Source organism: Cheilinus undulatus, linkage group 6, assembly GCF_018320785.1.
Source record: "Cheilinus undulatus linkage group 6, ASM1832078v1, whole genome shotgun sequence".
Lineage (NCBI taxonomy): Eukaryota > Metazoa > Chordata > Actinopteri > Labriformes > Labridae > Cheilinus > Cheilinus undulatus.
The window spans coordinates 42015557-42039425 of NC_054870.1; the positions used below are offsets into that span (position 1 = coordinate 42015557).

General features: G+C 39.2%; 1 protein-coding gene across 12 annotated transcripts in view; it reads left to right on the forward strand.

Moving 5' to 3' along the window:
* The window catches only part of LOC121511094 (neurexin-1a), a 572512-nt gene that overhangs the window by 260257 nt on the left and 288386 nt on the right, over positions 1-23869 (forward strand). For all 12 annotated transcript variants that reach the window (XM_041789632.1, XM_041789633.1, XM_041789637.1 and 9 more), the window contains 3 exons: positions 2426-2629; positions 4819-4845; positions 21629-21751. In XM_041789632.1, the coding sequence (XP_041645566.1) occupies positions 2426-2629; positions 4819-4845; positions 21629-21751 (354 nt within the window). The remainder of the gene's footprint in view (positions 1-2425; positions 2630-4818; positions 4846-21628; positions 21752-23869) is intronic.

Sequence of the window (23869 nt, forward strand, 5' to 3'; positions counted from 1 at the left end):
CTGTAAAGAAAAGGAAAAGGAAGACAAAGACAAGAAGATATCAAAGATTTAGCCCCCCTTTAATGACAAGCAGCCTATGAGGTATGTTTTTAAGTTTCTGTTTGTTTTGTGTGACAATGTAGAGCACCTACTTTAAACACGTGTGAATTGCTATGCAAATTACGTTCGTATTATTATGCTAATTAGCACATAGTGTCGCTTTATAGACGTGTTGCCTGTGCTGTTTTTAAGTGCATAGGTTATACAATCTGTGGGGTATAGAGACAGTATCCACAGTGTGTTTATTTTATGATGGAAAATGTGCTGCACTTCTTCAGTTTAAGTTGCAGCATTGAAAGCTATGGAAGCTACATTGTAAGACATTGTGAAACATTCATTTCTTTACTAGTTTATTTTGTTTCTTTCTTTACCCAGTTCTCATGGGTTGGCCAGAAATTAAAGTACACCCCGTTTTTTAACCAAAACCTCATGACTCTTGCATTCATTGGAGGGAGCTACAGGGATGTTGTCGCATTCTTAGGACTCTAGCTGCTCAACAGTCCTGGGTCTTCTTTGCCAGATTTTTTAGTTTTATGATGCTCCAAATGTTTTCTATTGGTGAAAGGTCTGGACTGCAGACAGGCCTGTTCAGCACCCGGACTCTTCGTCTGTGAAGCCATGCTGGTGTGATCAAGGTTGTAATAGTTTTGGATGTTTCATTTGTTTTAAATGCAATTTAGTATTTGACTTTTGTTTGAATTTTTAGTTTAGTTTTAATTAGTTTTTACTGCTGTTTTTAGTTGAGTTTAGTTCATATTTTGCATAATGTTTCATTGTAGTTTATTTTTGACTAGTTTTAGTGTTAGTTTTAGTTTTTGGGATACATGTCAGGGGCTCTTTACTTTTCACTTTAATTATTACATTTTAATTTTGGATGCAACTCAAGACCTAGAATTACCACTGTGTGAAGTTATCTTCAATCAGATCAGGGAATTTTACTCTCTCCAGGCTTGGGTGTTCATGTCAGTCAGTATGCTAGTGTCAAAGACTAAAACTAAGGAGATTTTGTCCCTATTTCTATTCTGTTTCAGTTACTTTTGTAAGCACACAGTACAGTTTTAGTTAGTTTTCATTTTATTTGTAAAGCTTAGTTTTTATATAGTTTTAGTTAACAAAAACTGTTGTTGCATTTTAGTTTTAGTTATTTAGTTAGTTTTAGTTAACTATGATAACCATGTTGTGATGAATGTAGTTTGTGGTTTAGCATTGTCTTGCCTCATCATTGGACTTGCCTGAAAGAGACGTAGTCTGGATGGGAGCACATGTTGCAACCCCATCAGACAGGCAGACTGCTGAACTGTGAACTGAAAACAAGCTGGATGGTCCCTCTTCTCTTCAGTTTGCAGGACAAAGCGCCCATGCTTCCTAAAACAATGTCAAATTGTTATTTCATCTGACCACAGAACAGTTTTCAACATTGCCTCAGGCCATTTACAATGAGCTTTGGCCCAGAGAAGATGGTGAGTTTTCTGGATCGTGTTCACATATGGCCTTTTCTTGGCATTATTCAGCTGTGGGTTGCATTTGAGGATGGCACAGCTAACTGTGTTGACAGCCATGTTCTTAAGCCCATGCAGTGATTTTCAGAACGAAATCATGTCTTTTTTAATGCAGTGCCACCTGAAGATCACAAGCATCCAATATTGACCTTCAGCTTTGTCTGTTCCACGTAGAAAATTCTCCAGATTCTCTCAATCATTTGATGATATTATGTACTGTAGATGGTGGGATATTCAAAGTTTTCACACTTTAATGTTGAGGAGCATTTCTCTGAGATTGTTCCTCAATGTTTAGGCACCATTTCTGTGAATGAGTAAACCTCTACTCATCTTTACTTCTGAGAGACCCTGCCTCTCTAAAATGCTCCTTTTACACCCAGTCATGTTCCTGACCTTTTGCCTATCAACCTAATTAGTTGTAAAACACTTCCAGCTGTTTTTCATTGATACCACTTACTTTTCCAGCCCTTTGTTGCCTTGTCCCTACTTTTTTGATGTGTTGCTGCCCTCTAATACAAAATAGGCTGATATTTTTCATTAAATAGTAAAAAAGGCTTAGTTTTGTTGTTTATTTTCTTTTGACAGTAAAATATGGATTTATGAGATTTGCAAATGATTACATTTTCTTTTTCTTTACATTTTTACATTGTGCACCAAGTTTCTTGGAATTGGGGTTGTAATCAAATGGAGTGGTCAACAGTATGAAATGCAGCAGATAAATGTAAAAGAACTCACATTGAGGATATTCCAGCACCAATCACTTTAATACTTAATCTTAATCATCTCTTCTATAAAGATTTAAAGTCACTAAACTAGATTCTGCCTCATCTTTTAAACCTTTATTTTACTCTCACTCATCCTGTTTCCCCTGTTTTTTCTCTCTTCAGAGGCAACCATCCTCAGCTACGACGGCAGCAAGTTTATGAAAGTCCAGCTGCCAGTTGTGATGCACACAGAAGCCGAGGACGTGTCTCTGCGCTTCCGCTCCCAGCGAGCCTATGGCATCCTGATAGCCACCACATCCAGAGACTCTGCCGACACCCTGCGTCTCGAGCTGGAGAGCGGCCGCGTCCGCCTGACTGTCAACTTAGGTAACGCCTCGGACATACTCCGACTGCAGCGGCAAAGATAGCACACGCACTCACTGACACCCACGCTCAGACAGCACATTTTGAATAGAAGGAGTAAAGACTTTCAATGAAAAGAGTCTGCGGCTCTGCGCTCACTGCCAGTTGAGCACACAGCTGCTGTTGCCCAGCAGGGAATGCTCGCTGCCCGTTTATTCAACATCTGTACATGTGTAATTCTCAAAAGGAAAATGCCCTTACACGGCACATGCTGCTCCTTTTTCTTGTTCTGCCTTATTTGAAATTATTAGAATTCATCTGAGGAAGCTAATAATGCCTCAAAGATGAGTCTGTTTATGATATCACAATATCCCCAAGCTTGTGGTTGACCACAGTAATATGATGAAGTGCTTTTTTTGGCTTGTGGCAACCTGCAGACACATTTTTAATCGTTTGCTCTCCCGTGCTGCTGAATCATTGTAGAATGAATGCATGATCGCACATAAATCCACAACCGTGTCTTAAATTTGAGTGGAAAAGACATTCCCCACCTGCGCCCACAGCCAAAAGAAAATTGAGGACAAAATGAAAGACTCTGTGTATTTGTGTATGTGCGCTTATTTGCTCAGGAAAGGATCCAATGATGCCTGTGAAAAGTTTGATATCTCCCAGACAGAGCAATGCCGCACAAATGATAGCCATCTATTTCTCCTTTCCACTGGCTAAACAGAAATGGGCTCCCTAAGCGGAGTCGTTTAGCGATGCATACAAAGTAGACAGTCTGTTCCAACCACAAGGAAGCATCTGTCGCTCCGCAGAAGACAACAGCGCCCCACACTGACAGGGCTGACAAGTCTGATCATTACCACGACACATAGATGAAAACAAAAGGCCGTCCTGTTACGTCTTCTGTTGAATTATCTTTGACACAGAAACAGAGTCGGTCCGTTCCTTCAGAAAGCAGAGCATTCCCTGTAAGGGTCAGGCTGGTGTTGGTCTCTGGCTGTCTGCGACCACTTTTCTGCTGTGGTTGACAACACGCGACAGGCAGGGCCAAGGAGGCGAGGAGGGGAGGGAGTCGATCGGGTCACCTTTTACAGAGCACGACTTTAGCCTCAGGAAACAGAGAGGTAAATATAGACAGAGAGGGAGTCGCACTCTGTGTGCCTTTGCTAGAAGTAACTAGAGCTGTTATAAAAAGAATTCTAAATCATTGCTGGACAAAAATAATGAGAGAAATGTTCTGTACCCCAAAGCTTTGAGTAGTTTACTTTAAATTAAAGGAGAAGCCCAGCAATTTCTATTGCAGGTTCTTTAAATCTCACTTAGAATTACAAGAAAAACATCAGCAACCTTTACTGGTTATGCACAATGACTTTCTTCTTTATGAAAAAACATGTAAATATTATTATATGACATAATTGGTGCCATGACCTGTACAAGTTTTCAGCTTAATACCTATGCAAGTAGTAACTTGCCTTTGCATAATTAACTATTAATAAAAGCAATAACAAAGTGTAGAAATATTCATTTGTACAACTAGGGATAATCCCAGGCAAATATTTCAAGTCTGGTTCAATGCCAAATTAAAATGTGTTTGGTGGATTGGTTTGAATTTAAGAATACCCTCAGAAAAAGCCAAAATCTAGCACAGCGTGGCATAAAATCAAAGCATTTGTGGGTATCAGGCTTCTTACCTGACTGAGTAAATTCGGTTTTTAGATTTACTTTGGGTAAATACAGTAGATACAAAGATAGGTAAAGGGGGAAACAAAGATAGAGAGAATATTGGAAAAGCTTCCAGCTGGCCCTGTCTGACCCTGACCGAAATCTGATGCTCTTACAGTGTAAAGAAAGTTATATACAGTTTTACATAAATCACCTTGTTTATTAGACTTAAAAGGATTTGTTTAGTTCAATAAAAAAAGAACAAAAAAATCAACAGTGTTATATAACCGGACCTCAGCTCTCGTTATTTTCTCTTCTACATGGCTGGAACATGTCTTCCAGTAAACTATGCCTCGCTCCTCCGGCACAGCTACACTGCAGAGCTTTTACCAGCTCGCTGCAGCTCAGGGCAAAGGGTGAGAGCATCAGAGGACGGACAGTGTCCGTGTGTCTGTCCCCAGAGGGGTGGACTGTATGCTTTAATGATGTCTGCAGCTGTAACATTGAAAGATGAATTTATCTCTCATCTATTCTTCCCCATCTAGATTGTATCAGGATTAACTGTACCTCCAGTAAGTTACTGTTCGACTTTCTTCTTCTTTTTCTTCCTCCTCCTCTTTTTCCTCTTTTTTCTGTTTCTGGATATTCTTTTTTTAGTCTATAGAACTGTTACCATATGTTGTCATGTTTATAATTTCTTCTCTGCAGCCTCAATATGACTCTGACAAGAAAAGTTTTATTAATTGGAATTTACATTTGCACTGATATGTACCTGATATGCACCAGCATAGTCAGAAAGAAAGTTTAGTAACACCTCACAACAAGGTAAGCTAAAGGTGGCATGGTAACCAGGTAAAAAATGACTAATTGCTAGTTAACTAGGGAACAAATAGGTAATGAATGACTCACCAACTAGCACAAAACCAGAATGAATAGCTAACCAACTGCTACTAAACCAGAATGAATGACTAACCAACTGCCTAGTAAGTGGAATAAATGACTAACCAACTATTTAATTAACCGAAATGAATGACTAACCAACTGCTTCTAAACTGAAATGAATGACTAACCAACTGCTACTAAACTGCATGAATCACTAGCCAACTGCTTATTAACCGAAATGAATGACTAACCAACTGCTACTAAACCACAATGAATGACTAGCCAACTGCTTATTAACCGAAATGAATGACTAACCAACTGCCTAGTAAGCCGAATGAATGACTAACCAACTGCTACTAATCCAGAATGAATGAATTACCAACTGCTACTAAACCAGAATGAATGACTAACCAACTGCTACTAAACCAGAATGAATGACTGACCAACTGCTACTAATCCAGAATGAATGAATTACCAACTGCTTCTTACCCGGGAATGAATGACTAACCAACTGCTACTAAACCAGAATGAATGAATTACCAACTGCTACTAAACCAGAATGAATGACTAACCAACTGCTACTAAACCAGAATGAATGACTAACCAACTGCTTCTTACCCGGGAATGAATGACTAACCAACTGCTACTAATCCAGAATGAATGAATTACCAACTGCTTCTTACCCGGGAATGAATGACTAACCAACTGCTTAATAACCGAAATGAATAACTAACCAACTGCTAATTAAGTGGAATGACTAACCAACTGCTTATTAAGTGGAATGAATGACTAACCAACTGCTTATTAACCAAAATGAATGACTAACCAACTGCTTATTAGCCAAAATGAATGACTAACCAACTGCCTAGTAAGCCGAATGAATGACTAACCAAATGCATAGTAAGCCGAATGAATGACTAACCAACTGCTACTAATCCAGAATGAATGAATTACCAACTGCTACTAAACCAGAATGAATGACTAACCAACTGCTACTAAACCAGAATGAATGACTAACCAACTGCTACTAATCCAGAATGAATGAATTATCAACTGCTTCTTACCCGGGAATGAATGACTAACCAACTGCTACTAATCCAGAATGAATGAATTACCAACTGCTACTAAACCAGAATGAATGACTAACCAACTGCTACTAAACCAGAATGAATGAATTATCAACTGCTTCTTACCCGGGAATGAATGACTAACCAACTGCTACTAAACCAGAATGAATGAATTACCAACTGCTACTAAACCAGAATGAATGACTAACCAACTGCTACTAAACCAGAATGAATGACTAACCAACTGCTACTAATCCAGAATGAATGAATTACCAACTGCTTCTTACCCGGGAATGAATGACTAACCAACTGCTACTAATCCAGAATGAATGAATTACCAACTGCTTCTTACCCGGGAATGAATGACTAACCAACTGCTTAATAACCGAAATGAATAACTAACCAACTGCTAATTAAGTGGAATGACTAACCAACTGCTTATTAAGTGGAATGAATGACTAACCAACTGCTTATTAACCAAAATGAATGACTAACCAACTGCTTATTAGCCAAAATGAATGACTAACCAACTGCCTAGTAAGCCGAATGAATGACTAACCAAATGCATAGTAAGCCGAATGAATGACTAACCAACTAATAACTAAACCAGAATGAATGACTAACCAACTGCTTATTAAGTGGAATGAATGACTAACCAACTGCTTATTAACCAAAACGAATGACTAACCAACTGCTTATTAGCCAAAATGAATGACTAACCAACTGCTTATTAGCCAAAATGAATGACTAACCAACTGCCTAGTAAGCCGAATGAATGACTAACCAACTGCCTAGTAAGCCGAATGAATGACTAACCAACTGCTAACTACACCAGAATGAATGACTAACCAACTGCTACTAAACCGAATGAATGAATAGCCAACTGCTACCAAACCAGAATGAATGAATTACCAACTGCTTATTAACCAAAATGAATGACTAACCAACTGCCTAGTAAGCCGAATGAATGACTAACCAACTGCTAACTACACCAGAATGAATGACTAACCAACTGCTACTAAACCAGAATGAATGACTAACCAACTGCTACTAAACCAGAATGAATGACTAACCAACTGCTACTAAACCGAATGAATGAATAGCCAACTGCTACTAAACCCGAATGAATGACTAACCAACTGCTACTAAACCAGAATGAATGAATTACCAACTGCTTCTTACCCGGGAATGAATGACTAACCAACTTCCCTCCAAAGCCGAATGAATGATTAACCAACTGCTTATTAAGTGAAATGAACGACTAACCAACTGTTTATTAAGTGAAATGAACGACTTACCAACTGCTTACTAACCAGAATGAATGACTAACCAACTGCTACTAAACCAGAATGAATGACTAACCAACTGCTAACTAAACCAGAATGAACGACTAACCAACTGTTTATTAAGTGAAATGAACGACTTACCAACTGCTTACTAACCAGGAATGAATAACTAACCAACTGCTAACTAAACCAGAATTAATAACTAACCAACTGCTTCTTAACTGGGAATGAATGACTAATCAACTGTGACTTACCCAGGAATGAATGACTAATTTAACTACTTCCTAGCCAAGGAAAAAATACTCAGCCAACTAATTAACAACACTAAAACTAACAAAGTTGATTAAAAAATGACTAACCTGCGGCTTATTTACCTGGGTATGAATATGTTACTAACCACTGGTTAACCAGGGAACAAATAAGTCCCTTTCTGCAAATGAACCACCACCTCAATCAACCACCAGTTAACCAGGATTGAGGAAATAGCTAACCGCTGATAAGCATCACTATAACGGCTGAGCTTGTAGGTACAAAATGACTAAATTCCAGTTTGACAAGGGATGGCTGGGTCACTAATGGCAGATAAAACGATTGTTCAAAGAGTATATAACTGTTTTAGGTATAATTTAGGTATAGTTTCTGGTTGAGTAAACAGCTAACTTCTAGTTATCTATTTCTAAAATCAGCACTGCTACTAGGGAACACATGATGAACCAACTGCTGTTTAACTTGGGAAAAAAAGTAACTTTTTGCTAGATAACCAACACTAAAATTTGGCATAGTTATTAGATAACAAATAACTAACTAGCTGCAGGGGAATAAATTAGACCGTACATAATTTACACCGTAAGTATGCAGATTTTACTGTAGGTTAACAAGCAGTTGGTTTTCCATTCATTCCATGGTTAACTAGCTGCTAGTTTCTCATTTTCTACCAAGTAAATATCCCTATTTTTGTGTGCCTTGTTGAAAAGTGTTACTGAAAGTTCACACCAAGTCCTAAAGCTGTGGGTGCATTAGAACTGCATGGTGTTGTCGGGTGCATCAGCTGTCCAGGACGATAATGAGCAGCAGGGAGGAGATGGAGGGAGGCTTGAATTAATGACGGACCCAAATATGGCAGTCAGCTGTGATTTAACACACTGAGTTGTTCCTAATTAACGAACCATTTCACTCGTGAACTCAGGCTGATATAAAACGCATGCTTTGGAAGTGCAGGTATTTTAGACACGCATGATTTCCCCGACTCCCCCCCACCACACTCCGCTTCCCCTGTCTCTCTTTTTTTTTTTTGGTTGTTTCCTTTCTACTTTAGTATCTCACGCCAGTTGTAAATTGATGAGGCCATTCAAGGCACAGAGGAAATACGGAGTGTGATTTTATTATTCTCATTAACCTGCCTCACAGAGCAGAAAGAAAGGGATAAAGAGGGAGGGGGAATAGATCTTGCTGTGGGATTCACGGTGGATATGTGAGTGTTTGTGGGCGCGTTTGTTTCAACAAAGAGGTTACATTGCAATATTTTGGGAGGTAAATATCCCTGACATTTATTATTCAGGAACCGTGATGAATTAATAATTACTTCTCTGGAGTCATAATACGCGAGCCCTCTTCCTGTTTAATGATTCTGAAGTGACAGGCCACACTCTCAGTATCAGTAAATACCAACAGGAATGAGACGCTTTAAGCTCGGTAATAGAGTGCCAGTGTCACACGCTGTAAAGAAGGACAAACTGCTCGCTCTGAAAACACGCATGTCGGATCTGTATTTGTGTGAAGTGTTAAAGTATCTGAAGGTCACTGCCTGTCGAGAAGTGGAGACTTACACAACATAACGCCTTCGCACACAAGCACATGATGTGACCTCTAGACATGCCTGTGTGAGCCAGCCCTTCTTAACACCTTTCTAAATGCTAAATAGCATTTTTCATGCGTCTTGGCTTGCCTCCCTTGTTTGTGTATGCAAATAAAAAGCTCTAAGCTGTAATTCCTCCCTCTGATGCCTCAAAAGGTCACTCTTGGTTTATCAGGATAGTGTGAAAGAATAATATGTGCAAACATGGTAACCAATATTTACCACACAATGGACTTATTAGTTCATACTCTTCAAGGTCCTTTCTCTACTTCTGTGTATCCATGTCATCAAGATGCACCATGCAGTCAGAGCGTTCCCATACCTATATTTTACTTGGAACCCCTTTGTTACGTTGGTGCATAAGTGCAAATTTTAATATTAGAAAAAAATTACCGAAGTAAATGCAAAATGCAGTTTTGAAATGATTTAATTTTAAAAATTCATCCAGACCTACCAGGAACATTTAGCCTACGGTAAAGACATCATGATGTTTACAAGGAAACTAACAAGACATACAAATTTATTTACTGGTCTTAGTAAATCATTCAGTTCTTATTGCCCACTCCAAAAATATTATTGTGCTCCTTTCTGTTATACATGATTTTTAAACTGGAAATAATGCCTCTTTCCAGTCACTAAAACCAGTCACCTGTGGTTGAGACTGCGGTGTCACTAGCCAAGTTTCTGTTAACCGTTGTTTGACAGTCTTTGGCCGGTTCCACAGGTGGATGTCCAGCAGATAAAATATTAACAGTCAAACCGTCAGCCTGAAAATATGCCAATTACCCGATAAGTAAATAATACATGTTTTGTTACCTAGAAGGTATATTGCAAGAATCCTTTAATATAAAGTCAAAGTAGTTTCACAACTAGCTAGTTTCCTTGAGAGCAGGACTGGACTGACTGTGGGTGCTTTTGTCTTTTTAGGGAGTGGAACCAAGAACCAGTTCCCATTGAGAACGGTTCCAATTGGGTCAATCCATCAACAACATTTTTTGTTTTATCTTAACTATTCCCTCGTCGATGCCTTACTCCTGCGTGCCATGAAAATCACTGCCTGACATGCGGCAGTCAATGAACAAGAAGAGAGAGGTTGAGGGAAAAAAAAACATATACCGGGCTATACAATATTGCTGCCAGATGTTTTAAAAACCCATTATAAGAGCACTTGTCGGCGTGCACACATAAGCACAATGAGCAGAGTGTGCGCCCCTGCAGCGCTTCATTTATCCTTTATCAAAATGCTTCCAGTCTAAAACAAAACATGTTTATAAGGAGACATTTACAGGAGCGCGAGAAGTGATTTATATACCACCTCAACGTGGGCGACTATGGCTCTGTAGGTAGAGTCGGTCATCTCATATTCGGAAAAGTGTGGGTTTGATCCTAGCTCCTACAGTCACATATCGATGTGTCCTTGAGCAAGACACTTAACAGTGGCATTACTTTGAGCATGTCTGATCACCTCACCCTATCTCTAAAGCTGAGCCCAGCCACCCTCCTGAGGAATCTCATTTCAAGCCCTTGAACCTGCGGTCTCATTCTATCGGTGATTATCCAAAGTTCATGGTCATAGGTGAGGGTTGGGACAAAAATCGACCAGTAAATTGAGAGCTTCCAACTCAGCTCCCTCTTCACCACAATGGTGTCGTTTAACACCTGCAATACTGCCAGTGCTGCACCAATCCTCCTGTCAATCTCACGTTCCATTTTACCCTCATGAACAAGATCCTGAGATACTTGAACTCCTTCACTTGTTGCAAAGACTTACTCCACACATGGAGGGAGCAATCCACTGTTTTCTGGCAGAGAACTATGGCCTCAGACTTGGAGGTGCTGACCCTCATCCCACACCTGCTGGACGTCTCCAGCTGAAGAAGCCAAGAGAACCACATCATCTGCAAAAAGCAGAGATGAAATTCTGAAGTCACCAAACCAAAAATCCTCCTCCCCCTGACTGTGCCTCAAGATCCCCGCATGAAAATCACAGACAGAATTGGAGACAAGGCACAACCAAGTCATTGTCATGTGTTTAAATATAACCTTTAGAAAAGGAAATATAGGTCTTGGCCAGAAAATAGAATAAATACAGTTGTTTAAAGGAGAAATTTGTTTTTCTTTCCAATATATTGGCCAATCTCACTCATAGATGATCAGTATTGGTAATGTGGCAAAAACAGGACCATAGCATCCCTAATTTCTTCGGTGCACAATGGTTTGACTAAACAGTGTAAAAGTATTTGTTTAAAAGCTGAATAATTTCTAAAAGACTGTTGGAAGATTACTAAAAAAATACTTACCATAGGCACTTGCCTACTGTTAGACTAAAGCACTTTTATTCTGGCATGTTTTCTTTGATCAGTCAGATATCAGTTCAAACACGTTTTCCAAATATAGTTCCTTCATTTTCTATCAAAATAATTGTCATAACTGACACTGTGCAGTGTTTTCAGATTTGCATTATTAACTGATGTGTTACAGATAAGACTGCAGATGTTTTCCTCTGATAAATGAGCAACAATCAAAGAGAAAATGTTTTTCCCATCAGCATTTATTATGATAAAGGAAAGCTAATGTTTAAGTTGAATAGAAAAAGATTAAAAAACATCTTTCTTTAATAGATCCAGACCTAATTGTGTCATGAGAAAATACTTTCATGAAGTTCTTGGAGAGAGCTGTGTGAAACCAGAGCGTTTCCTATAATAAAGAGATAGTGTTTAATGTATTTTCTACTAGGTTGTTATTTTGCACCGTGTTATTTTCGGCCCTTTTCTTTTCTGTGTTAATTAATGTGTCTTGTCAGGCGCTGCAGCTCCGGTCAGCGTGGTGGATGAAGAATTTCAGCAGCGACTCAAAGAACACATCACTGTCAATTAGGGACCTCAGCTCCCTGGGGCTGCCCAGAGCTGTCTGAAGAAAACACTGCCACTTCGACTTAAACACTGTTAACAGGCTCTGAGTGACAACAGACTAAAGATATGAACTAAAAATATCTTCTGACAGATTGGCTTTTTCTTTTCTTTTTGTCTGCCGTTGTGGTCTTCTATTATTCATTAACTTCAACTGCAGGATGATCACGTTTTACAGTGGAGCTATGATGCTGTGATGAGGGCAACTTTATGTGATTAATCTCGCCTTGACCTTCTTGGGCAACATCTCAAGGTAGTTTTTCCCTCATAATTGATCTTCTCTGCACATCTATCTTTCATTTTTGACTTATTTAATGTGAAAGAGCTGCAGGGGATTCTTTTACATGGATTTTACACCTGTGTGTGAAGGAACTGACTGATGGCTGGGGGATTTAAACCAAGGATATACAGAGGAAGGAGCACATTCTGCATCTGCACCCTGCTTATCAGCCAAAGCTTTGCTATAAATTGCTAGTATTGAGTGCTAAAAGATGAATAGTAGTTATTACAAAAACAAATTAATATGCATTGAAATTGTTTTTTATGACATCATGCATGTTGCAATGGTTTATACATGAACCATATAGTCTGTATGTATGAGGCAATTTTGTCAATTTTTTAGCTGCAGTTCCTCTAATGGCCAGCAGGGGTCAACTCCGCATGTTGCAACATTAAGTCTTATTGTAGGGCCCAGATATTTCTACGTACGAGTCAGTTATTTTCTTGGTTAACACAACGAAAAGTCAACAAAGTTTCCGTCAAAGAATAAATTTAGACGGAGTCAACTTAATGGTACAATGCTGTGAAAAGTATTTGCCTTTTCCTGAGTCCTTGTTTCTTTGCATATTTGTCAAACTTCATTTTTTTAAATGATAGTTTAATTTATCAAGGGAAAAAAGACAGCTGACTATACCTGGCCCTATATGAATGGCCCCTAAGCCTGATAACTGGTTGTGCCATCCTTGTCAGCAACAACTACAATCAAGTTCAGAAATTCAAATTCAGACACATTGGAGGGTTTTTGAGCATGTATGACCTAGTTAAGGCCATGCCAGAGCATCTAAATAATATTTAAGTCCGGTGTAGGTACCAGATCTGTCCGTGATCCTGCACCTCCTGTTGACATCGCAAATATTATTGACTATGACAACTCCAGGTGGACAAACCACAATGCTGCAGAGTGGCTAGATAGATGGATATTTTATTCAGTCCTTTTAAGATAGATGTTTTTAATGTTTTATACTGAAAGTGATAGATTTTTTCAGTTTTCATTTTCACTATCATACAGTGATTTTATACTTTTTACATAGAAACTAGGCCTGTCAAAAGATAAAAAAAAATCTAATTGCAAATAAATTCAGGATTTCTGTAGTTAATTGTGATTAATCACACCCTTTCTATCCCATTCTAAAATTCATCTATTTTGCATTTAAGGTGTTTTTGGGTCATTTTACTGATAAAACTAAGAGTTACTGACCTCAAGTTTTGAGAAAGACCTGCTTGTGTAGGTCAGTTGGAGATTTTCACATGGACTTAACCACAGAAAAAGTAAGGTGTTATGCACTGAACAGAAATTATATGAATAGTAAAAAGTAAACGTTTGGTAACACAAGGTTCAGATGTCTTCTAACTTGTCCACTGAGCTGTCTGTGAGTTTTAAAGTGAAATAAGACATTAAGGTGCAGTGGTGGACTTATTTTCCATCACTTTAGCTGCAGGGAGACGCTGACATGGCTTCTCCAAAGTTTGTTGAAGGCAAAAATAAAGCATACGATTAATTGCAATTAAAATATATTAGTGCACTAATTGTTGATTGTAGTCAATCATGATTTAGAGATAATTGCAGTTGATGCAATTAATCCTGATGGCCCTTACACAGAGCCTTCATTTGTAGATAAAACTAATATTTTAACCATACAGTACTAGAAATAGAATTGTAATGAAAAATATATTGGTTATTAAAAGTAAGAGGCTGATCCATCCCTGCTTAAGATCTGTTCAGTTTCAAAGTGTAATGTATTGCTTTTCTTGAATAATAAAATTATTATCTTTTTGTATGGTGGGTTGAAAGACGACGAGGTTAAGAGAAAGTCTCAGTAAAGATAACATTACAACGCTAAAGTTAGTGTTCAAATTTAGCCTTAGGAAGGCTAACGGGTTCGCTGTCCTCCTGCGTAAGCTTACAGCCAATAATAACACGACCAGAAGCAGACTTTACCATTAGACCAGTGTTTCCCAACCATTTTTCCTTGGAGCCCCCCCTACACGCTCCTCAGAAAGCGGAGCCCCCTAGGACCCAAGAGAGAAAAAAAAAGTGACACATTGATGCCAAAACTCAACATAGATTTTAATTGTTCCACTGATAAAACCCTAAAAAAGGTCAATGCATACTTTTCTTAACAAAAGGCCTTTGTATGAACTTCTTTATAACTGCTTTATCATGGTTTTAGTCAATATTTGCAAACCTATTTTTGGCAGCCTCAGAGCAGACAAAGCCTCACACCCCCCCCTACGATCTCTGGCCCCCCCCCCCCCCCCCCCCCCGGGGGTCCCGGACCCCAGGTTGGGAACCAAGGCATTAGGCAATAGAAGGCAATTACCCGGGGCCCTGGGAAGACAAGATAAACTCAACCCTTTCTCCAGCACCAGCCAGTGTTCTGGCTGTTTGGAATTTAGCGGGCTTAACACACTTAATAAGAGTGAGAAACATGAGTAAACTTGGTCAAGTTATAAGCTAAAAGGAGAAAAATCTCAAGATTCTGACAAAGTCCAGCAGTAATGGCTCACAGATACACATCAACAGAAGCTGACACTTGAGTTTGAGGAAAACAAGAAAAAAATCAAACTCACAGTATGCGCTGCCTGCGTTCTCTAGCGTATCGTAGCCTGAAAATTAGATAAATCCAGTTGAAGGTAAGGATCCAACAAATTAAACTAGCAGCTTTATTTGGTCCCAAAAACTAACCAACTTAAAAAATCTTTACAAAAGACACTACAAAAACAGTGCTTATCTCTGACCCAACTTATTGTGCGTTAAGTAATCTATCATGTCTGACAGAGGTGGTGTACTTGAGAAAGTTCCCCCTCTCTGTGTCTCAGAGACTCTAAGGAACAAATCAACTGCACCCATGTGATCCTGAATAAATTCTCATTTGTTCATTAAACAAACATGCACACTTTGTATTCATACAGTTCTAACGTTATTTCACCTGAACATTATTCTTGTGCAATATGACAGAATTGTGCAATACTAGGTGTCCATTTAGATTCTCCAAATGGCATCTTAAAATCTGCTGGTCATTTTTGGTTTGTATTGCATCAAATATGTTAGAAATACAGAAAATGAAATTTTCAGTTTCTGTTGTGGGTGCATTTATTTAACTGTCTGTTTTTATCTAATCCAGTCCAAGAAATCCTTACATCATTGCTGTGTAAAGACTGATTATAACAAGACGTTAAAAGCAGCTCTTTCTTTTGTAAAGAAGATTCTAAAAGGGGAGAACAACGGATGTGGAGGGCCCCCTGTCTTTGTTTGCCATGGACCCTAAAACTGCTAAGTGCGCCGCTGAACACGGCACGTCATCACAGCCATTCATAATGTGCTATATCATTGGAAGGTGCAGGCCCCGGACAGACCTGTCAGCTCTCTTTTATCAACATGGGACTTTGACTAGGCTGCTCCAAAACCTTCATTTTGTTTTTCTTAAGCCACTCAGAGGTGGACTTGCTGGTGTGTTGAGCTTGAGGTTACAAACTGATGGCCTGACATTCTCCTTCAGGGCAGATGTTCTTAATACTAATCCATCTAAAATTTTGTCTTTGACATTTGTGTCAACAATAGCACACCATCCACGTACAACATGAATGAGCCAAGATGATGAGAATGATGTGAGGCAGTAAACAAAGCTTTGTAACAAAAACGTGACTAAATATATTGTTTTTATAATAAAACGCTATCTCAGGAGAAATTCACAGACTTTATATCACATCACCAAAATCATCAATGCAATTAAAGACAAATATTATATTAAACTAAATATGTTTCTGGGTGTACATGTATGCAATCGAAGCACAAAGAGGAAAGAAAATGGAAATGCCTGAGCTCAGCTGTTTATCTGAGGTGTTCTTTATGTTTCTGCTAAATTAGCATCATAAAGAGGCCAACACGTCGACTCAGTGGTCCTTGTAATAAAAATTTCCCTCTGAGATTCAAAGCTGAAAATCAACATTGACATCCCCCAAAGTCGCAGCACACTGAGGAACTCTCCTGTCAAGTCAGCAGGTAGTTAACACGACATGATTGTGCAGTTGTTGCTAAAAATAACCTAATCTCAGGAAAGTGATGGCAGTTAACATGAAGAGGCAACCTTTCAACATGTTCAGCGTGACGCTTAGCCTCATTCTACACACAGAACAGATGCAAATAGCAGCAGATTAGTATTGATTGTCACACCTACTGTGATTAACACGGGTTGACCTCTACATGTTCCACTTTTTTATAATTAGTATTCACTTAGTATGGCATTGATTTGATAGGCAGGCTGCAAAACATTGTGCTGTTTTCCTGTTAATGTGTGCAGATTTTGATGTATGCATATCAAAAACTTAAACCTAAGCAAGTGTTTCTGGTCTTATTTCTTGTCAAAACTATCTCACACTTATTTCAAACCAGAATTCACAGACACAGATGAAAATCATCTTACAAAAGCTAAGTAACTTTCTAATATAATCATATTAACACCCCACACAGGACACGCAGGATTATTTGGATAAATAACCAGGTGCAACAACCCATGAATTAGGCCATACCCTATTCATGTCTTGTTGGATCAAGGTATAAATCCAGCCCAAAGCCAGGTATAAAATTGCCTAGTGTTTAGCTAACTTAGGTTAGATATTGCAGCTCAATTAAAAGCATAGACTTTGGCATTGAAAGCATTTTTTTTTTCTTAAGAGCAGTGGGGTTTTTTGTGTTTTATATGTTATAAGGGCTTCTGTGATGAACACGGATTAAATTGAGACTAATGACATACTTCTAGACTAGATATCAGACAAATATGCCTGCTAAGATTTGAGTTTTTGCAGTGATGTTGATTGTAATCCAGCAGTAGTGGCCTTGTTTCTTGGTCAGCGTGTCCTGTTTCCCCCCAGCATGCTTGTGTCCCAGCTTTAGCGGCCAGCAGAACCAGTATCTGTCCTGTCATCGAGCCAGCCAGAGCTGATTGACTGGATAATCACATCTTCTCATGCTGCCTCGTGCCACACTTCTCCATGAGCTCCCTTGGGCCCGGAGTCAATGAGGCAGGGAGAGATCACTGTAGATCCATCACTGCAGATAGATCACCATCAGCGAGGGCACTACACAGGGCTTTATGTGCCAGAGAGTGGCCCTTCATATCTGGCTGGCAGTTTGCCATTTGGACCACAGGGTGCACCACAGGCATGAATGCAGACTCGACTATGTCCTGCAGAAATGCACGTCTTAAAACTATTGACCTCTTTCCCCCCGATTTCCTTTTCTTTCCTCCTTGGAGAGCAACAAGGACAGCATGATGGAAGGCAAAGATCAAGCCTGCTTTCAAGTCCAACTCCATCCCATTATTTCATATCTCTCTGCTTTAATCCCTCGCCAGTCGTCTGGTTTCAATCCTGGCCTGGTGTTTAGTGCTTACAAAGCACAACTGTGCCTCTGAGATTGAATGTGTCCCAGTACTTTGGCACCCTCAGATTTGCATACACATTGTATCAGAGCTTTGAAGATTGCTGAAAAGGAAGGAATGAATAGCCATAAATGGGTGCAGGGGAATGAACCTGGCACCCTTCTGAAATGCTCCCTACAGTGGGAAAGATATTCACATCCTAGGGCTGGGCAATGTGGACCAAAAATCCTATATTAATGTTTCTCTGTGAAACAATGATACACGATAAATACTGTATTATGATCTCTTTTTTCCTGTAAGGAAAAACATGTTTGCCAGAATTATATACTCTGATACGTTTTCACATCAAAAATGCAAATTCCTAAAATCATGGCATCTTTCCATACATTGAGGCTTAAAATGAGAAAAAAAACCCACCTCAACTACTTTACTGTTCAATTATATCAAAATGTTCTGAAACTAAATGACCTTCAGTCATCCTTTGACCAAAAGAGTGTTCACCAAAAGTGGGTTCCCACTTGCTGTTTTCCTCAATTTTTCCAAATTTTGACAAAATATTTTTTGCAATTTAGGTTTTGCAGGAGTTTTCGTGTGACTTCTGGCCTAAAAGCAATTGAAAACAACGTATTACCCAATATCTGGTGTCTAAAACTTCTATTCTGGAAAAGTAATACACCCCTGAACTGGTTGTAACTGGTAACTTGTTGTGCCACCTTTGGGGCAACAACTGCAAGCGTTTGCAATAACTGGCAATGAATCTTTCTCCTCACTGTGGAGGAATTTTGGCCCACTCTTCTTTGCTGAATTGTTTTAATTCAGACACACTGGAGAAGTTTAGAGCACGAATGGCCTGTTTAAGGTCATGCCACAGCATCTCTAAGTCCTGACTTGGACTTTGCAACTCCAAAACTTTAAATTTTCTTTTTAAGCCATTCAGAGGTGGACTTGCTGTTTCGGAGAATTTTCCTGCTTTATAAGCCAAGTACACTGGAGCTTGTGGTCCAGACTGATGTCTGGACATTTTCGCCAAGTGGTCCAGATCCTGACGCAGCAAAGCAGCCCCAGACCATCACTCTGCCACCGCTATGTTTGACTGTTGGTATGATGTTCTAATTATAGATAGCAATAGATAGATAGTCGTTTATTGTCATTGCTTTGTAGAAACACAACAAAATTACGTTTAGCAGTCTCCTCTGTAGCAGCAAACACAGTCGTCCAAGCGGTGGTCAGAAATCCGCAGCCTCGCATCGTCCATCCTGCTGGCAAGGGAGTGGGCATCGGGGAGAAAGAAGCTTGGTATGACAGGATTGTGTGGGGCTGCTCTTAGCCTAGGCTGCAGCCTGGCTTGTTTGACCCCCCTTCGCCTTTTCGCCAGATGCCCTCTCTGCCTCCTCCCCACCGGCTGTAGGTGTTGTGCTGCTCCACGTCATCCTCTGTTCAGTCTCTGAATGCCGCGTTCTCCAGATAATCTCCGTCTGGAAAGATGTAAACTTCGTAGGGCTTTGTTTTGCTGCTGGTGATGGAGCACCGGGCTGCTGTGTTCGTGCACGCTGGCCCATGCTACCTTAGTAGGTTGCATTCAGTAGTCTCCAGTTGATCAGCCAGTGTTCTGTGGCAGTTACTGGCAGTTGCTGTTAGCTTATAAGCCAGCCACGAGTTGTAGTTGAGACTGAGGTCTTCTTTCTCACCTTTTTTTTTTTGTTGATGGAATTTTCCTGTTCTTTCTCTCAGAGGGTGCCCTGAGTTTCAACATATGTTGCCAACTTAATTGTGAAAAAAAAAAAAAAACACTAGACAGACACACTAGACACTAGACTAGACAAAGACAGGCCTTTGTGTTAGTTTTGGTCAGCAGTGGTTTTGGCCTTGGAACTCTCCCATAGATGCTATTATGTCTAAGTTAAGTGAGGCCTGCAGGTTGTTTTATGACCTCCTGGATGAGTCATTGATGTGCTCTTGTAGTCAGTTTTTTTTAGGCCGGAAACTCCGGGGAAGGTTCACCACTGTTTCAAGTTTTCTCCAGTTGTGGGTAATGGCTCTCATCTGTTCTTGCGTATTTCTAGATGGTGACATGAAGTATTGCTTTTTGAGATTTTTTTTAGCTTCACTTTGTCAGACAAATTCTATTTAAGGGATTTCTTGTTTCAACAGGTCTGGCATTAATCAGGCCTGGTGTGACTCGTGAAACTGATTTCAGCTTTCTAACAGATGTGGTTAATCACAGTTAATTCATGATTTAACAAGGAGGCAATTACTTTCTCACATAGGGCCAGGTTGGTTTGGATGGCCTTTTCCCTTTAATTAATGATATTTACATTTAAAAACTGCATTTTGCATTTTCTCTGGTTATCTTTGTATAATATTAAAAATCATTTGACTCAAATGTGGAAAAAAAAGGCCACAAAGAAAAGAAAATAGGAAGGTGACACATACTTTAACATAACTGTACATTTCCCAGCCCTACTTCAGCTGAGGGATTTTAATACAGTCACAGCAGCACATTCTCATTGGTGTGTTTGGTTATGTGTGCCCAGCAGGGAACATCAGAGCTCTATAGCAGCTCAAAGATGCTCTCTGACGGAGCTGGCATGAAAAAATAATGTGCTGCCCCAATTGGACCAATGTTGGAATTTCTAAATGCAGGAGGGTATCTCAGAGAGATTATTTTTTCTCTCTGCTCTGGAGATCACAGAGACTTAGTGCGGTCGCTCTGATTTATCTGTGATTCTAAATTTGATTATCTCTTCTTGAGGTTCTTGGCACTGTGATGCTGTGTGACATCTCCATCTCTGCCTGGGAGCTGTGACACACTTTATGCAATATTAAAAGGCTGGTTTCAGGACTCAGTGAAGGAATGATTCAGAGATTTGATTCATTATTTGGCAAATGTTAATCAGTCAAACGCTCCCTATGAATTATTGATCAGACTTAACCTAATGTATTTTTTGTAGTATTGCTGTGCTACTCGCATTCTCTTCTAAATAGCCATACATTTTCAAGGATGCTGGGGAAAAAAAAAATCACACTCTGTATTTCCTAGATTTCCAGCGACAATGGCCCGTCTGTTTTCCTTTAAGGCGTTTTTTTCACCACAGCCCCCATTACTCACGTATTCCTTTCAATATCACTTTTTCATTTCCTGTGGTGAGCAAGAGAAAAAAGCAAATAGTGGGTTGCACCATCGAAGGTAAACAAGATGGAGAGTGATGCTGAGTTGTTAAGTGCTTTGCACCGGGGCAGCCTTTTGGAAGATATTTGCTGCCACCAAGTGGTGCAATAGGAATGAGAAAAAAATCTCACAAGAAATGAAAGAGGCCAGTAATGAAATGTCTAATTATCTTTGGTTTCTTTTGACATTATTCATTTACAGCACACGGTTTGTGTTAATATTGTTGTTAATAATAATGTGACATCCTGATTCCTGCCTCCCTCCTCTGTGTTTGAAGAAAATGATGTTGAATTCAGAAATTGACGCCCTATCTAATGGTGCGATCAGTGCAGAAAATGCAAGTGAGAGCAATGTGTTTTTATGGACCATTAACTATGTCTACCTTAATGTTTTCTGCTTCTGTCAAGCTCTGTCTTTCTTTAGATCCCTCCACCCCCCCTCTATCTCTCTCTCTCAGTCTGTCTGTGATGTACAGTATGGTGTGTTTGCATGCATGTGTGTTAACCGCTGTCTGGACTGTCCTACAGGCAAAGGTCCAGAGACTATTTTTGCGGGTCAGAATCTGAACGATAATGAGTGGCACACGGTGCGTGTGTTCAGGAGGGGCAAGGGTTTGAAACTCACCGTAGATGACCTGCCGCCAGTGGAAGGTACATCCCATCCTCTCTGTTCCAGACAGAAACGTATTTTTCTACTTTAAGCTTGAATTATATATAAAACCTTCTTGGGAGGTTCCTCCAACTCTAGGTAACTCTACAACAGTGTTTAGTGTCAGTACTCAGTTCTGCTCTTACAGGTCTATGTCCTTGCGTTTTCAGAGTGAAAAAAGAAGCGTGGACAAATGTCGCTGTTTTGGGACCTTTTTTTTTTCTTTTCTTTTTTTTTTTTTTTTTACCCATGTTTGGGTGAAAACAAGCCCTTAGAGTGTATCAGCCATAGATTAGAACACTGATTTCAACATGATCAAATGCTATTGCAAAGAGTTTTACACTTCAAACAATTAAACAAAAAGACTGATATCATAGTCAGATTAAAAACAAAACTCAGGCTTTAGGCTGAAACTAGAGAGAAGTAAAAATAGTGAATTGTGGGACTGGTTTTGTGTTCCTGCTAGGGTTAACCTCCTAAGACCTGAGCTGAAGTGCATTTTCAGTTTCTCTTTCTTGTTTGGGATAACCTGATGAGTTTAAAAGCACAGCCTTGTCTTTGCACTGGATCTCTTTTAGTGCAGGTGTTCTGGCTGTGTGTTGGTCTGTTTTTGGGGGTCTTTGGTTGAAAAGGAATGGTGTAAGTCATTCAGAGAGCTGTGGCAGAGACATTTTTAAAAATGGACCACATCGACTTATTAATACCAAGCATGAACAAAACTTCCATTAAAAGTTGTGCATTTCTTGGAATTGTTCCTTTACAAAATGCACAAAAATTCCCTAAAATTTCAAAAAACACCCTGAAAAATTCTGTGAAAATTCTTAAACACGATTTTAAAGCACACAATAAATATACCCCAAAATTCTTCAAATATTACCCAAATGCTTCACTTAGACTGCATCGTAGTTTAAACATTTAAGAAAAAAAAATCCCAAAATTCTATGTAAATTACAGAAATTTTCTTTCAAAATTTCTAGAAATGACAAAGCAAATTCCCCCCTAAACTATTATATCAAATTCCCCAAAATATCCAAACAACATCCCTGAAATTTCCTTGAAAATACTTGAAAATTACAAAGGATACCTCCAACACCATTCCCAATAAGATTCCCCCCAAAAATTGCAAATTACTTTCCCTAAGTTACTATTACTTGGATTTTAAAGCAACCCCTCCCTGCCGCCCCCCCCCCCACCCCCACCACCACCACCACCACCACACACACACACACAAAATAATAATAATAATAATAATAACCCCCAAAATTTCTCATAGAAGGTCCTCCAAAACTTTCACTGTAACACAGAAATATACTAACATATCTCCAAGAATTACATTAAAATATTTGAAAAATCCCTGTAAAATTTCTACTAGAAATTCCTGGAAATTTCAGATCAAATTCTCCCAACATTTGAAACAAAAGACTTGAACTTCAATGGGCAATCTGGATAATTATCTCTAAAATTCTAAGCAGAAATTATTTCTATGTTGTAGGAAAGCCAAAGGTAATACCCTCATATGTACATGGTCTTAGGATGTTAAGCTGCCAATCTGCAGCCTTTTGACTTGATCTCCTCGTACTTACTAACATGTTAAAAATGTTTTAACTGTCACGTCTCATCATTTGTTTTCCATCAAAGAACACCACAGCAGATCGTACTGAAACATAAATGCAAAAATGACAAATTTGCTTGCCCAACATTACACCCTCTTATCCTCAACTCGGAGTTCTCACTTGTCAATATTTTAAAGCAAGATGGGTCTGACTCTAAAAGACTGCTGCTCTCATCAAGGCTACTTTTTATCAGAGATCAAACATCTCCCTGTATCAGATGTGCCAACTCGATTTCATTTTTCAGATCACACCTCTATGACTAAACCTCTTCACTATGTCTTCAAAATGAGTTAGCTTGTAAGAACTTAAAAATCTGTTTGTTTTTTTACCATAAAATTAATAAAATTCTATGAATAAGTGAATTAATAAAGGATTGTGTCTAATGAATAAAACATAAGTTTTTGAGTGTCCCAACCAAATTGGTAATGCGGTTGTACATGGATGGATTACTTATCTGGACTTAGCTGTCAGAGGGCTTCTTTTACATAGGATTGTACTGTCCATAAT